The 16,939-nt window shown below is 40.0% G+C and overlaps 1 protein-coding gene across 1 annotated transcript in view; it reads right to left on the bottom strand.

Moving 5' to 3' along the window:
- Positions 1 to 16,939, bottom strand: part of RALA (RAS like proto-oncogene A) — a 72,793-nt gene that overhangs the window by 9,218 nt on the left and 46,636 nt on the right. The window contains exons 2-3 of the mRNA XM_032874955.1: positions 3,624 to 3,776; positions 1,347 to 1,555 (exon numbers count right to left, since the gene is read on the bottom strand). Coding sequence (XP_032730846.1) covers positions 1,347 to 1,555; positions 3,624 to 3,737 — 323 coding nt within the window. The 5' untranslated portion in view covers positions 3,738 to 3,776. The remainder of the gene's footprint in view (positions 1 to 1,346; positions 1,556 to 3,623; positions 3,777 to 16,939) is intronic.

Below are 16,939 nucleotides of genomic sequence, written 5' to 3'. Positions count from 1 at the left end.
TCATGGCCTGAGCAGAAGTCAGACACTTAACCAACTGAGCCACCCAGGCGCCCCATAAATTTGCATTTTAAAAGTTTCTCAATGACGTTTTTTTTGCAAAGAATGCTCTCTTAGATTCCTTTAAGTTCTTGAGACTTTCAAGTGTACATGAAAAGCAAGCTTTATATAGGCTCAGGTATACAGGCCCAGGTTGTTTTTGCTCAACCCCTGGAAAACTTTCCTCATCGGTGAAAATCCTTCTTATCCTTCAGGCTCAGCTATCTCATGAAGGCCTCTGGGCTTCTCTCCTCTCCTGGGTCCCTGCAATGATCACCGCCCACATCTCCTATTTTGTCACCACCTTGCTCTTGGTTTCACCCCCTTTTCAACTAGGCTGTATGAATCTCGAAAATAGAGGATATACTACATGTTTCTTTTGTGTCCCTCATACCAAGGCAAACTCATAACACAGAAATAAAAAAGATATAATTAAGGAATACTTTTGGGGATACCTGGGTGGCTCAGTGGGTTGAGTGTCTGTTGGTTTTGGCTCAGGTCATGACCCTGGGGTGGTGGGACTGAGCCCTGCATCTGGCTCCGCACTCAGTGCGGAGTCTGCTTGGGATCTCTCCCTCTCCCCGCTCACTCTCTCTCTCTAAAATAAATAAATAAATAAATAAATAAATAAATAAAATCTTTACCCCCCACCAAAGAATACTTTTGATTATGCATATAGGATATGAGACTACTCAAGAACTTATTTATGCCGTATATCTCTCAGAACTTCTCTCCCCTTCACCAGCCAGCCCCCTGCAAACCAAATGGCTGACAGATTTTGATTAAGTAAATAGTAAATAAGATATAAAAAATATATAACACAACCTCGTATGCCAATCTATAGTATTTTTATTTCTATTAAAAAAATCAAGTGTGTGCTGTCTGGCATCTGTGTCGTGAGAAGGATGGCGATGAGCCCGCTGAGCATTACACAGGCGCGGGACACCGGTGACCAACACTGAAAGATCTAAAATCTGGGGCAGAGCTCCATGATATGAGCCAATGTCAACTCTGATGGCAGCAACAATATTCTACTCCAGAGAGAAGTACTTCAGGAACAGGTACTGAGGCTGTCACAGTGTCACGCCCCAGTGCAGGCGGCACGGGGACAGCGGTAAGACAGCAGTAAGGTGTACGGGGTATCTGAGTGTCAGTACACCGGGGACGGAGTCATAGACTGCCATCAAAGAGGGAGAGAACACGATCACAGCAGAGTGAAAGACTGACAAAGAACCGCCTCTAGCTGTCCGCCTGTTTCGGGGGAAGACACTACTGTGCACAAAGTGCGAAGGCCTCAGTCCCCGCCATACCTGAAGTCGGCTGTGGCTGCAAAGGATTCCATTTCTGTAATAGAGAAGACACAGAGGAAACCCTCCCCGCTCCGAAAGTAGTTGTCTCTAATTGCAGCATAGTCCTCCTGCCCAGCTGTGTCCAAGATATCGATCTGCACTTCCTCCCCATCCAGCACTACCTTCTTCCGATAGCTGTCTGCTTTGGTAGGCTCATAGTCCTCCACAAACTAGAAAAGATGAGATACAGATTCATGTGAAGTTGCCAAAACCATACAGAGAGGTCCCATGCACTCTTCCTTCCATGTTCCTCAATGGTTAACACTACATTAATTCACATTTTCATTTTAGATAATTCGGTGGCTTCTACTTTTGCAAAAAGCAAGGGTTGAAGGAGTACGTCCAGACTGTTTACAGCTTGACAGCTAGGCCTTTTTCTTCCTGAAAACACCATACCTGCAAAAACGATTATATATCTGTTCAATCAAATACCTAAAAACTCCTTTCAGTGCGACTCTAGATGAAAATTTTCATGCCAGAATTGTGGAAATAACTTGAAAGTGAGTCAATATTGAGGTGAGCACTGAAAGCTGCTATGAGATCTCTTCTCTAAAATGAACCAAGTCAATAAAGTGGCTTATACTACTCAGTATAATGGCAAAGCACGGACTTTTGAGATCGTTCTCTAAATGTCTGCTTTATAAAATAATAAAATTAAACAACTTTACGTTCCCACATCTATCTTCAACTCTGTAATCTCACCTTGGTATTTTTGATAAGTGTATCACTGTCAGCAGGTGTCTATGTATACATACATACTTTTGCAGGGTTTTTTTTATTAGCTCCTATAAATATTTTCATTATCTGTTATTTTCTTGTTTATTTGCTCAATGTCTATATCCCCCTATGAGAATACAACCCTGAGAGCAGGGACCTAGACTATTCTACTCATCACTGTAGCTTCCAGAGCTTAGAACAGTGCCTGGTACACAGAAGATACTCAATACATAATTATTTAAAAAATGAACACAGTGTATTTGTAACTATAAATGCTACAGAACACTCCATATTTTCATGCTTATTTTTATAAGTATTCAGTATTTATGACGATTTAACAAATAGAAATATTCAGATATATCAGATACTACTGTGAATATTAATATTGTTGAATACTAAGTGAAAGCTTAACCATTTATCAAATGTCAGGTATGTGACTAGTCCTACCTTTGACCTCCTCCTTACTGTTAAGGGGCTGGATTTAGCTATTAGTTTGAAAGACTAGCTATTAAAATTAATAGTATAGAAAACAGATTGAACAGATAAATCAGCAAGTTCAAATTCTTTGTTATGGTCCCCGATAAGCAAGATAACGGCTGGATTTAAGCTGTTTGCGGGTGTGAAAGATGCTGATGAGCAGCATCTGGGGGGGTAAGGCAACTGGGGGGTAAGGACCTGCAGGGTCTGCTATAAGAGGGGACCAGGCTTCAGGCTCCATTTCTCAATGGAGATCACTCCTCTGGGGCAGGTTGAGAAACCTCTCCGAGGTTCTGTTTTCTCATCTGTAAAATGGGGATACTACCACACCATGCAGGATTGTTATGAGGATTAAGTAAGAAAGAGAAACATATAACCTTGCTGCTCTGGAAGGAAGAGTTGAGGATAAATGCTTCAGCTGGATTTTCAACTCTTAAATCATTTAAGCTTGATAAGAATCTTCTAGGGAAAGAATATACTGCTGTATGTGGGCTGAGACCTTAACTCTGGGGCAGTCAAGTCTGATATACATACAGGCAGACAAATCTGTAGCCTTCTCAGAATTATGTTTTAGGGATACAGCCTTTACCTAATGGTGAGTGTAGCGCCATGCCAAATACCACAACTAATTTTTCCACTATTATTAGAATTGTTTTATTAGTATTACTATTATTATCACAGGACACCTTATTACGTCAACTTTAAGTCTCAATTAGGTACTATATCTACCAGTTCCATTAATTCAAGATGGGAACCTCCATTAAACACTTAAAACGAAAAAGCCAAAGTTAGATTGCTTTAAAGGAGGTACTGCTTCCAGGTTTGATTTGTTTTTAAAGTATAATGTTTTTAAGGCTCTTGAGTTATTGACTTGTTAAATCAGGATGTGTATAAATGTTGCCTCTGAACTGAAAAATGGGAAAAAAAAAAAAAGTTTAGTAGCTTTCAAGGATTCAGGAATATATTTAAAATAGCACCAAAACGAAGCCATAGAAATCCTCTCTAAACCCAAAGTTTGCTATCCATTATAAAATGGGCACTCACCTCATCGTACATGAACTGTAGGGTCAGAGCAGACTTGCCCACACCACCACTGCCCACCATGATGACTTTGTGTAGGGCCAAAGAATTCTGACCCTTGGGCTTGTTTGCAGCCATCTTGTGTCACAGAGTTTGCAGCAAAGGAGTAAGAAGAATCTAGAAAGGATGAAAAAATAAGTAACGTTCAGTATATTCTTCTTCAGAATCGCAAGTGTAGGGAAGAGATATGGTGTCCCTGGGCTTCAAGATACTAGTTTTCATTTTCATGAAATCACTGTGGTGATTTGAAACAGATGGCAAATGAAGTATGCTTATTTAGAGGAAGAAGCACTTATCAGTGAACACCAGGACAATACAACAAGTATATGAGTCAAGGGCATTTCTCCTAGAACAGCTCGTTTTCAGTAATGAGCTGTGACCCACAATGAAAATTTCCCATTGCAACCACATGCTGACAATAATGGAGTACTGCAGGTATTAGAGCATAATCACAGACTATGAAAACACGCCAAACAATCACTTTGTTCTCATGTTAACCTTTACTGACAAGAATTAGAGAGATGTTTCTTCTAATTCTAGTAAGAAACAACTGACCCCCCTCCCACCCCACCTGCCAAAAAAAAAAAAAAAAAAAAAGGTTGCCGACTGAAAGGCTTACTCCCTGTCAGTTTATAAACGAAGGAATCTCATCCCAGTAACTTGGTAGCAGAATTACAGATAGACTCCGATACTGCGTATCACACCTCCCAAGGGACGCCATGGAGTAGACATAATTCACATAGCTGGATCCAGTGTGCCCCCACTTTCTCCAGAACATGCATTTGTGTACTACCTGTCCGTCTGTGCTCAGGGTGGGAGGACCAGGTTCCTCCAGAAGCTGGCTGCTGCTCTATGCTAATGGCACCCAGTACCCAGCCTTAGAGAAAGAGGCCATGAGGTCACAACCAACAGCCCGTGTGCAGCCCAAGCCAGAAGCCTTTTTGTTTTTCGATGTTCCAGGGGCCTGCTGCTACCCTTCCTTCTCAGCATCCTTTGACTGCTTTTGGTTACCGTTCGGCTTTTCCAAATTGCAGCTTGCAGGGCCACACCGCCTCCTGCCTGCCTTCCCGTTCCGTGCCATTGTCTCCCACTTCCGCTGCACCAGATCCCCACTGGCCTCCCTCGGTTCTTCAGGTATCCTGGCCCTCGCCATGCAGTATCCTGCGTCTGGATTCCAGTTGACTAAGACCTCTCAGTTTGGGGTCTCAGCCTTACCCGAAACTCTCAGCTCTCCCCTGCCCTGTGTTCTCCTACAGCATCTGCTGATACTTTCCCTCATAACCATTATTCCAGGTTGAAACTGACAGAATGTGTTAGCTGCTTCTTCGGGGTCTTCTTCCCTAATACACCAGAAACAACTCGAGTGCCGGGAGCCACGTCTACCTGCCTTACTCTACACCCGACATGAGTAACACAATTTGGCAAAATCAGCCATTTGGTACAAACATGTTTAATGAACAAATAAATGTTCTCAGACTGACAACTGTGGGGAGTGATTTAGACAGTACTGGTATAAAGTGGTCATTGCTACTAGAGATCCGACCACAAGTCTGGGCAAGGCCAGTCTGCTGGGGGTCTGTGCCTCATCCACTGGCTTATAGGCACCCAAGAGTTGGGCAATTCTCAGCTGCACCCAGAAATCACACCCATATGACTATTTGCCCAAACAGAAAAGTCTTTCTTTCTTTTTCTTTTTTTTAAGATTTATTTATTGTACAGAGACGGAGAAAGAAAGAGTGCCAAGTGAGTGGGGAGGAGGGGCAGAAGGAGAGACTCCATGTTGAGTGCTCAGTCTCAAGGGGCTCAGTCTCAGACCCACGAAGTCATGACCTGAGCCAAAACCAAGAGTCCCACACTTGAGCCACCCAGAAACCCCCTCAAACAGAAAAGTCTTAAGCAGAAAAACAAAACACAACAAAACACAACCTCCCATAATCTTACTATCCATTTAACAACATGAACATGTTGTACTTTGAGACTGCTTTCAAACTGTATGGAGCATAACTTGAGCTGACACTATATATGCAATTTCTGATCCTGTTCTTAGTGTGTATCATAAACATTTCAGCAGAAGCAACTTGCACTGCAAAGTGTCCTGTAAAGAATCCATAGTTGGAGGCTAGCAATTATTTGATCAACTCAACAAACAAGAATTGAGTCCCCCCTTTTTCTGGGTACCAAGGACATGATCATTAGAATGTGAATGACTATCATTCCTCAGAAATAGTGAAAAATAACAGCATATTGCAGATAAGGAACTAAAAGCCTGAAGTCTTCCCAGCCTACACACAATGCTGCTGGTGTTCCTAGGTGAATCAGGAAATGACTTCTCACCATTATGATCCTTACTTGCTGGTAGATGTAATCACTTCATGACTATGTAACTACTGTTTTATTTTTAAAACAGTTAAGTATACTCTACGAGCTGTGTGTGTGTGTTTTGAAAGCAAAACATTTAGCAGCTATAGCAACTGGGTTAGAACACTTTTCCTCCCAGAGCAATTTAAAATACTGTTTAAATATTTGTAAATACGTAATTTAAATAGCTACATTGTATTTATTTCAAATATACACATATGTAAAATTTAAATATTATAAAATATTGTGACGTAGATGTAAAAAAAGCAGATTCCCAAAGACATTCTTCCAAAGTGCAATCGGTCCCTAATAACTAGGAGCTGCACGTCCCATACATTCAAGAGACTATGCAGGGTGAGAAGCTTCCACCGAGGAGACACTCGGCTCTCCCCAGTTCAAAAACTTGACATTCCACAATTTAGCTCCCAATCCCTAGCCTAGATGTTGTTTGGATGGTAAAAAGCTGAAGCCCTTGCCTACCTAGAACTTAAAACAAACACATATGCAAATAAGAAAATTCCACAGTGCTGAGTGCAATACAGAAGATGAGGGGCACAGGGCTAGTTTAACCAGGACAGTCAAGGATGACTCCTTTGAGGAGGTGGCATTTGAGCTGAGACCTGAATTTTAAGAGAGAACCAACCAGGCAGCTCTGAAGGAAGAGCATTCCAGACAAATGACAAATGCAAAGACCTAAAATGGGAGAGTTTGGCTTGTTTTAGGGACCAAGTGAAGTCCAGAAGGGATGGAGCCTTGGGAGTTAAGAGTGGGGAGAGTAACAGGAGGTGAGACCGAGAGGTAAAAGAGGCCAATGACAAAAAGCCTTGAAGGCCATGGAAAAATGTTGGAGTTTACTTTTAATTGTAACGGGAAGCCCTGGAGAGTTTTTAAGCAAGACAGTGACATAACTTCACTTCTATCTTTAAAAAGATCAGCCTGGCGGGTGTGTGCAGAGTGGCTGGTAGAGGTGCAAGGGCGGAGAGCACAGGCGGCTGCCTCATTGTCCACGCAGGAGAGGTCAGAGGCTTGGCCTACGGCAGCTGCGGCCCAACTGGTAACACTACTTGTCCCCCTAACTAGTACTTGCATAACTATCAATACTATCTATACTGGGGACAACAATGACAAATCTTCACTGAGCACTCACTAGTGCCAGGCACTGCTCGGAGCACCGCAGACGTATCAGTTCAGTTGGGTACCACAGGTTATGAATGAACAGTCCTGTGAGATGTGCAGCATCTTAATTTCATTTGAAAGCTGAAGAATCTGGATCACAGAACTTGACTCGCTCAAGGCCGAGTCAGGACTCAAACTGAGGCAACCTGGCTCTCCCAACTACTATGCTATGTGGCATACTTCTGGAGAAACAGCTGACATGGGGGAAAAGCGGAGCGGGGGAGGGTAAGAGTATCTTCTAAAAATACTGAATGGGCGGTGGTACCACTAGCTAACACGGAAAAAGACAGGAAGGAATAGGTCTGGGAAAGCAATCCTAAGCTTTGCTTGTATATTAGATATCCAGTTGGGAACTGAAAAGGACATTGGACATTCTGGTCTGGAATTTAGGAGTGAGGGCAGAGATGGGCACAAAAATTTGAAAGTTAGTCTACAGGCGCATTTAAAATTTTTATTTATTTATTTATTTGAGAGAGATGGAGAAAGCACATGCATGCATGAATTGGGAGGGCAGACAGAGAAGGAGAATCGCAAGCAGACTCCCCACTGAGTGCGGAGCCTGATGTGGGGCTCGATCTCACAACCCTGAGACGGTGATCTGAGCTGAAACCAAGAGTCAGATGCTTAACCAACTGAGCCACCCAGGTGCCTCAGTTTACAGATGTATTTAAAGTCACAAAACTGAATGAACTCACTTGGAGATTGAGCCCCATATCTGGTTCTGCGCTGGGCATGGAGCCTGCTTAAGATTTTCTCCCTCTCCCTCCAACCCTTACCACCAGCCCCCTATATTCTCTCTTTAAAAGCAAATGAAGACATGGGGCGCCTGGGTGGCTCAGTGAGTTAAAGCCTCTGCCTTGGGCTCAGGTCATGATCTCAGGGTCCTGGGATCGAGCCCTGCATCGGGCTCTCTGCTCAGCGGGGAGCCTGCTTCCCCTTCTCTCTCTCTGCCTGCCTCTCTGCCTACTTGTGATCTCTCTGTCAAATAAATAAATAAAATCTTAAAAAAAAAATGAAGACAGCAGTTATTGTGATGAGCACTGAGTAATCTACAGAATTGTTGAACCATTATATTGTATACCTGAAACTAATATAACACTGTATGTTAATTGTACTTCAAAAATAAAAAAAACAGAAATTAATGACATAGAATAGAGGGTACTTCCAGGAGCAAAGTGCCTTTAAGAGAGTGGCCAGAGGAGTGGAGATGGGTCATGCAGGAGGGCCATCTCTTTCTTTGTAACAGGAGGTGAGTTAAAGCGAAGAAAAGGGGTCCAGGTGAAGGTTGCAGAGAGATTTGATCATTTCTCTATTTTAACTACATCTATATTTCCTCCATGAAATATGATCACACAGCAATTCAGTGAGGGAGTTGTAATTCAAAGGCAAAGCCTGTCTAGATAGATCAATGGGACAGAATATACAGCCATAAATCTGACTACATGCTATGGTTCAGTGCGTAATTTCAAACAGAGGTGTGGAGGGAAGGATGGAGGATAATTTAATAAGTGGTACTGGGACAACTGGTGAGCCATCTGGAAAAAAATAAAGTTAGATCTCTTCTCACACCAATATAAACTACCTGGATCAAAGATTTGGATGATAAATTAAAATCACAACAGCACTGGGGTGCCTGGGTAGCTCTGTTGGTTAAGCGTCTGACTCTTGATTTCAGCTCAAGTCACAATCTCAGGGTTGTGCCATGGGCTCCTCGCTCAAAGGGGTGTCTGCTTAAGATTCGCTCGTCCTCTGCCCCTCCCCCCACGCGTGTGCGCACACTCACTCTCTCAGATAAATAAATAAATCTTAAAAAAAAATAACAAAAGCATCAGGGGGGAAAAAAACTCCGGAAGAATTGTTTGATGATCTCAGAATGGAAAAGGCATGAAGTATTACATAACACTCATCATCAAATACCTGACAAATTTTACTACTCAAAACAATTTCTACCTGACAAAATCTTCTACGAGTAAAGAGATAAAGATAAAACTGAGGAAAATATTTGCAATTCATTTCAAAGAGATAATTTCCCTTATATAAAATGTTACTATAAATAACAATCCTATTTATATGGACAAAATGGACAAAAGATATGAACAGTCACAGAAAAGAAAATGTAAGTGGTTCTGATATGCTCAACTTTGCTGATAAGAAAAATACAAATAAATTACATTGGGACACCATTGTTTTACCAGATACGCTGATAACAGTATGTTTGCAAAAGTCAGCAAACCACAGCCCCTTGGCCTTCTTTTTGAGCTAACAGTGGTTTTATGTTTTTGAAGGACTGTAAACAAACCAAACCAAACCAAACGAAGAATATACAACAGAGAATGCCTGTGAGCCACAAGTCTAAAATGTTTACTTCTGGCCTTTACAGTTTATTTACCCCTGGTGGAAAGAAACGGGCACATCCACTCACTGCAGCGGGAGTGCAAGCTGGAGATATGGAATAACCCCAACCACGAAACACAAGGATGCGCTTCACCCAGTGATAGGAAGGGAGCTCCGACATATTGTTAAACTGAAAGAAACAAGAGGTAGAACAATGTATGAACCGCATCCACAGATGAGGAAGAGGCTTATTTAGGAATTCACTTGTCTATTGTATCTGGAACAATGTAAAATACTGGTAACACAGGCTGTGTGAGGGCAGAAATGAAATCACTAGTGGACATGAGCGCGACAATGGGTTTTTACTGCACACCATTTTTTGCATTTTGATTTTTGTATCGTGCATATACAACTTGTTTTAAACAAAGAATTAAAATTAGTCACAAAATAAAATAATAATATATGCTTGTTTATTGCTCGCATTCACTTGGCAAAAGTGCAATTAAGTACCTTGTTGGGACTTTCATCCAAACTGGGAATTGGAGGGCTGAACCTACATTTTAATTAAGATATGACATCTCCATGTGTGTGCATGGGTTTCCCCCCTCAACTCACGAGACAGAGATTCTTGGATTTCAAATGGTTTGGTTTATTTGGTTTCTCAATTATCTTCTACTTTTTACTGTTCAATTTTTAATAAGGAATGTCCTAGAATAATACTATAGAATCTATTGGTTATGGGTAGGCTTCAAGTTTTCAACCTACTGTTTTTCTCTGCTTCATTCAGAAACTAGACACCTATACCATGCTCAAAAAGACTCGTGTAAAATACAAATCCCCTGACTTTCCCTTCCTCTTTGTCTTCCTCTATTCACAAAGGCACTGTTTTTCCGGGCTGGGGCTGTGGAGTTGAACCGCACGGGCGGAAGCCTGGCTGCTGAGGTTTAGTGGATGGGTAGCCACACTGCATGGGCTTCCTGCGGCTGCTGTAACAAATCAACACAAACCTACAGGGGCTTCAAACAACACACATTGATTGTCTTACGGTTCTGATTGCCAGAAATCCAAAAGGAGTCTTAAGGTTCAATCAAGGTGTCAGCTGGGCAGATTCCTTCTGGAGGCTCCAGGGGAGAATCTCCTCCTTGCTTTTTCCAGCTTTTAGAGACTGACTTTCCTTGGCCCTTAAATCCCTTTGCAAAAAGATTTAAATCCCCTGGCTGCATCACACAATCTCGTTTCTGTAGTCATACTGCGTTCTCCTCTACTGTAGTAAACGCCCCCTCTACCTCTCTCATAAAAGGACACCTGATTACATTTAAGGTCCACCCAGAATTGTCCAGAATAAGCATCCCATCTTAAGATCCTTAATTTAATCACACCTGTAAAGTCACTTTTGTCACAGAAATAACATTCACAGATTCCAGGGATTAGGTCATGGATGTCGTGGGCCATTACTCAGCTTACCACATACAGAAAGGGCAAGAAGGAGATTCAGACTACAAATCTTCAATCCAAATACTAAACTCTCTATTTTAAACTTTAAGAAACTTTCTAACAAACGATCAGTCTAGTTCTCCAATACTGAATAAGGAATACTCTATCAAGTAAGAGATCAAATAGTCCCTGCCACCCAAAACAAAAATCCCAACGGTCTTCATATTTCCAGAGTTCATTATTGTCTTTAGAGTTTCCTAATAAAGGTACTTACTATTGGGCTTTAGTCTAACAAAAATGCTAGCTGTAAAAGCTCCTAATGAGAGATTCTTTGTAATAAAGAGGTTAAATGAAGCATTCACCTCCCCTCCAATTTCAATAGTGCATTAAAGGTTTATGATCATTCAAGTTCAGTTCCTATAGCCAAATCAGTGACTAATTCTCAAAATGTAAGGTACTTCATACAAACAACTCACCCACGACATTCCCTATCTGCATTAAGAATATCTGCTCAAGGGCGCCTGGGTGGCTTAGTGGGTTAAGCCTCTGCCTTCAGCTCAGGTCATGATCTCAGAATCCTGGGATCGAGCCCCGCCTTGGGCTCTCTGCTCAGTGGAGAGCCTGTTTCCTTCTCTCTCTCTGCCTGCCTCTCTGCCTACTTGTGATCTCTGTCTGTCAAATAAATAAATAACACCTTTTAGGGGGAAAAAAAAAAAAGAATATCTGCTCAATAAAACAAAACCAAACCAACCCAGGAATTTAGTATAAAATCAACAATTTTAGAAGAGTTAAGAGTATACTTGACCACGGAAATGAGACACACTATTGTTTTTTGAAAGGGCTTTAAGACTATTTAGATTTACTACCAGCCACAAATAATATCACTGGTATAATTTTTCCAGCAATTTAAACAGGTATTATCAATACTATTTACTGTTCTGAAAAAGCTTCCAAATTCTCTTCAGAGAGCCAGCTTAACACCAATGAAATCCTAACAAAGAGAGACTAGAGGAATTGTAGATTAACTGACCTATTATGTGAACACAGTGCAAAAACTCTAAATAAAAAAAAGTTACCATATAGAATCCAGCACATTAAAAGAATAAGTCAAAGTGACCAAATAAACCAATGTGATCAACCAGATATTGCAAGAACAACTTTATATTTTAGGACGTCACTATAATTCCTCATATTAACAGTTGAAAAAAATCATATTAGTACCTTCACAGGATCTAGAATATTTGATAAAATTCAAAATCCACTACTTATAAAAACCCTTAATAAAGCAGAAATTTATTAGTACTCACACAGTAGAGAAACTGGTGACCTTAAAACCAAAACCCCCAAAATCTCATTGTGCTTCATGATAAAATAAAAGCATTCCCACTAACGTTTTTGTCAGGAGTAAGACAAGAATGCCCACTACCATCACTCCTTTAGCACTGTTCTGGAAATAGCATCTGATGACATCAGAAAGAGAAGTAAGGAGCAAATGATTATTATTAACTGATAATATAATTTCATATTTAGGCCAAAGGAATCAACTGAAAAATTGCTATTACAAGAAAATTTCAAAGAGTAAGTGGTTCTACTAACAAATATGTTATATAAAACATAAATTTCTGGGGCACCTGGGTGGCTCAGTGGGTTAAGCCGCTGCCTTCAGTTCGGGTCATGGTCTTAGGGTCCTGGGGTCAAGCCCCGTATCGGGCTCCTTGCTCAGTGGGGAGCTGCTTCTCTCTCTGCCTCTGTCTGCCTCTCTGCCTGCTTGTGCTCTCTCTCTGTCAAATAAATAAATAAAATCTTTTAAAAAAATAAATAAAACATAAATTTCTTTTCAAATAACCAGTTAGCATGTATAACGAAAGAAGGGGCCAAAGCAATTAAATGGGAGAAATGACCATCTTTTCAACAAATAGTCCTGGAACAACTATATAAATCTTGGGAGAAAAGAACCTCTATGCATTTCTCACACTATACCAAAAAATTAATTTGTATGTATGACAGGCTCAAACGTAAAGCAAACATCTAAAGTTTTCAGAAAACAGGAAAATACGTTTGACCCAGAAGGAGAAAAAGGTTTCTGAGGACACAAAACATATGAAGTACAAAAGAAAAAAACTGAAGAATTGGGCCTATCAAAACTGACATCTTTTGCTCCTCAGAAGAGATTGTTAAGAAAACTAAATGGTAAGCCACAGCCTGCGAAAAAAATATTCACAACATATATGTCTGTCAAAGGACTTGCATCCAGAATATACAAGTAACTCCAACAAAGTAATGGAAAAAATATAAGCAACCCAATAAAAACTGGGCATAGTACTTGACCTTCATAAACACTTCATAAAAGATATTTCTTTGGCCAAAAAGTTCATTAAAAATTGTTCAACGTTGCATTTACTGTATTTGTTACAAGATACTGCCTTGGAGAAAAGCTGCAATGGTAGTGAAGCAAGAAGTGGTCATTCTCTGGAGGTTACTAACAAGCAGACTGTGAGGCTTGTGGTCAGACATGGTAAGAAATGTCAGGAAATCAGAAGAACAGAGAATTGGATCAATATTTTGCAATAAAATCTGGAAGTAAGAAATCCTCATATTACCATCAAGGAAAACCACAGGAACAGTACTTCCATCATTCAGTTCCTCTGAGCCTTTCAGTATTAGCACCTCAGCTCTGCAATGGTCATCTTTATTCTGATTTCCATTAACACGGAGTGGAAGCTCTTTTTAACAGAATCAAACAAAAATTTCTTTTGTGCATCTGCCTTCTTTTTCTCAGTGCTTATGAGATGCAAACTTTATAATGTAAGCAATAATGCTATTGCTTTCTTTGAATCATTTGATATTTTCAGATATTATGAATAAAAATGCTATAATCCTCCCTATTAAAAAAATTGGTCATCGTTAGAGGGAAATTCAAATTAAAGTCAGATGCCCACTGGAATAGCTAAAGCTAAAAAGTCAACATTGAATGTAGGCGAGGATGTGGAACTATCAGAACTCTTTTGCTTTGCTGATGGGAGTACAAATATGGTACAGTCATTTTGAAAAATGGCAATTTCTCAAAAAGCTAAATAAAACACATACATACCCCATGACCCATAAGTTCTCCTTGTACGCTTTACCCAAGTGATACACGTCCACAAAAAGACTTGTAAAAGAATGTTCGTAGTTTCATCCACAGTAGCCCAAAACTGGAAACAACCAAATGTCTAACAATTAAAAAAAATATATACATATATATAAAATGGAAAAAAAGACTGAATTTACAACAGCACTCACAAAGGGTACATAAGAAAGAATAAGACTGACACAAACTGACTAAGATATACATGAAGACAATTTAATAATATACTTAGTAACTTTATAAAGATTCAAATAAATGAAGAGAGATCCTGTTTTGGGGGCAAGAAGATTGTACACTGATACAGGCACAAAATCCTATAATAAAAAAAAGACTATTACTTTTAATACATAAGAATTTATTCATGATTTAAAAAAACACCACTGAGTCAAAAGACAAGGGACCTGATTTAGGAGTCATCTGATCTATCTCCTGGAGTTTTCTTTACCCTTAAATTTGTGAAGATAATTTCCGATGTTGAAAACTGGCTTTAACTTTTTCTTTAAAGGCAGTTTGGTTTACATACAATAAAATCACCCCTACTTTTTCTTTTAAGGATTTTATTTATTTATTTGACAGAGAGAGAGAGACACACAGTGAAAGAGGGAACACAAGCAGGGGAAGTGGGAGAAGGAGAAGCAGGCTTCCCACTGAGCAGGGAGCTGATGTGGGGTTTGATCCCAGGACCCTGGGATCATGACCTGAGCAGAAGGTAGAAGCTTAATGACTAAGCCACCCAGGTGCCCTGAAATCACCCTTTTAGTGAATTTTGATAAATGTATAGAGTCACATAACTACCGCTACAGTCAAGAAACATAACATTTCCATTCCCCCCCAAAAGTTCCTCTTACCCCTTTGCGGTCAATCTTCCCCCATGACCCCATCCCCTGGCAGCCACTGATCCAACTTCAGTTCCTATCACCTTTCCAGAATGTTATATTAATGGACCATATTGTATGTAACCTTTTGTACCTGGTTTCTTTTACCTAGCTATGGCTTTTGAGATACATCCATATTGTTACATGTAGCAGTAGTGCATACAACTTTCTGTAATGTTGGATGGTGTTCAGCTGTCTGCAAATAGCACAATTTGTTTATCCATTCACATTTATTGGGATTGTTTCCACTTAAGATGTTAAGGATAAAGAAACTATAAACATTCACATACAAGTCTTATGTGTGTGTTTGTAGATAAATAAATAAATAAATAAATAAATAAGTAAGTTCGTTCCTACCTCTCTTGGGTAAATACCTAGGAATGGGATTGCTAAACTGCATGGTGTGTTTAAAAATGTTTTCCAAGTGGCTGTACCCTTCTGCATTTCCACTAAGATACAGAAGATTTCTATTGCTTTCTGTCCGGGTACTGTTAGTCTAACAGATGAGTACTAGTATTTCACTGTGGTTGTAATTTGCATTTTCCTAATAGCTATTCATGTTAAGCATCTTTTCAAGTGGTTGTCTACCATCTATGTTATTGGTGGTCAAATCTTTTGCCCATTTATAAAAATTGGGTTTTGTTTTTTCAGGGAGTTTTAAGAGTTCTTTATATTTTCTGGAATAAAACCCTTTACCAGAAAATATTTTCTCCCAGTCTGTGGCTTATCTTTTCATTTTCCTTACATGTTTTTTTGAAGAGGAGCAGCTTTTAATTTTGACAAAGTCTAATTCATCATTTTTTTGTTTCCTACTTGTGGAATTCCAATGAATCTTTGACAAATATTAAATGACAAAGAAACTACCGTTTTGAATATTTATAAACAAAACCTTATTAATTTGTCATTGTTAAAAAGAGAAGGTGGAAGGAAGTCCAGGTGAAACATGACATTAGTAGTAATTGTCACCCTAAACTCTTAGGAGGTCTTCCTCCACTTTAAAGTATACAATCAAGGTCTACATGAGCAACATTCAAAGTCAGAAAGTTTAATTTTTGAGGCACTGTTTTATTTTTGAAATATAACAACATAATATTTTCTAATCATTCAAGCTGCACTGACTAAGGAGAGTACAAAATCATAATAAAGACTGAACTAAGGAAAGCAATACTGTTTTAAAGGCACAGTGGCTGGAAACCACTTAAAGATGTCCTAACATTTTGCTTTGTCTGAATAATAACATTTATTTATATGACTTGCCAAACATGTCAGATATCAAAGCACAGACTTAAAATCACAAAGGCTTGAATTATTTTATCTCCTTGGGTCTCCACCTGTTTGTAAAGCCAAGGTTAACGTGAATAAGACAGTACTGTAAGATGTCTGATAGAGTAAGCATGGATAATATAAACATACAACTTTTTAAGCATCTTTTCAGAAGATCCAACCTTTCTCTGCAGCAAATATTCAGCCGCCAGTCAGGAAAAATTACTAATATCAGCACAAAGGTAAAGCCCTTGCCTCAGTTAAAACTAACAAAAATTCTCTAGAACAAAAGAGAAACTGAGAGCTGAGACTTAAAAGACAAAGCACTAGCCAACCAGAGGTAAACCCGGGAGGGAGAGAGTGAGATGAAGCCAGAAGTAAAAAGGGCCAGGAATAGAACCTGATGTACCAGGAATTTAGATCTTTGTCTTCAGAGCAGTGGAGACCCACCGGGAGTTCCGAAGAGAGAGACTATGACTCAGAGGCTGGCAGAACGGCTGGAAGGCTAAAGGGCCACGTGGGCTTGAATGGGGACGAGGGAGAAGGTGTGGATGGATTCAAGAGATACTCAACCAGTCTGGGGACAGATTAGATGTGAGGGGTGAATGGGGAAGTTCAAGCCAAATCACCCAACTTTCTGGCTAGAATGGACATGGGTAAGGAAAAGAAGAGGAATGAGCAGCCTTTTGTTGGCAGGGGGCAGGGGGGGCTTG

Source organism: Lontra canadensis, unplaced genomic scaffold (genome assembly GCF_010015895.1).
Source record: "Lontra canadensis isolate GAN:19392208 unplaced genomic scaffold, GSC_riverotter_1.0 scaffold54, whole genome shotgun sequence".
Classification (NCBI taxonomy): Eukaryota; Metazoa; Chordata; class Mammalia; order Carnivora; family Mustelidae; genus Lontra; species Lontra canadensis.
This window is presented reverse-complemented; position numbering and strand designations above follow the sequence as displayed.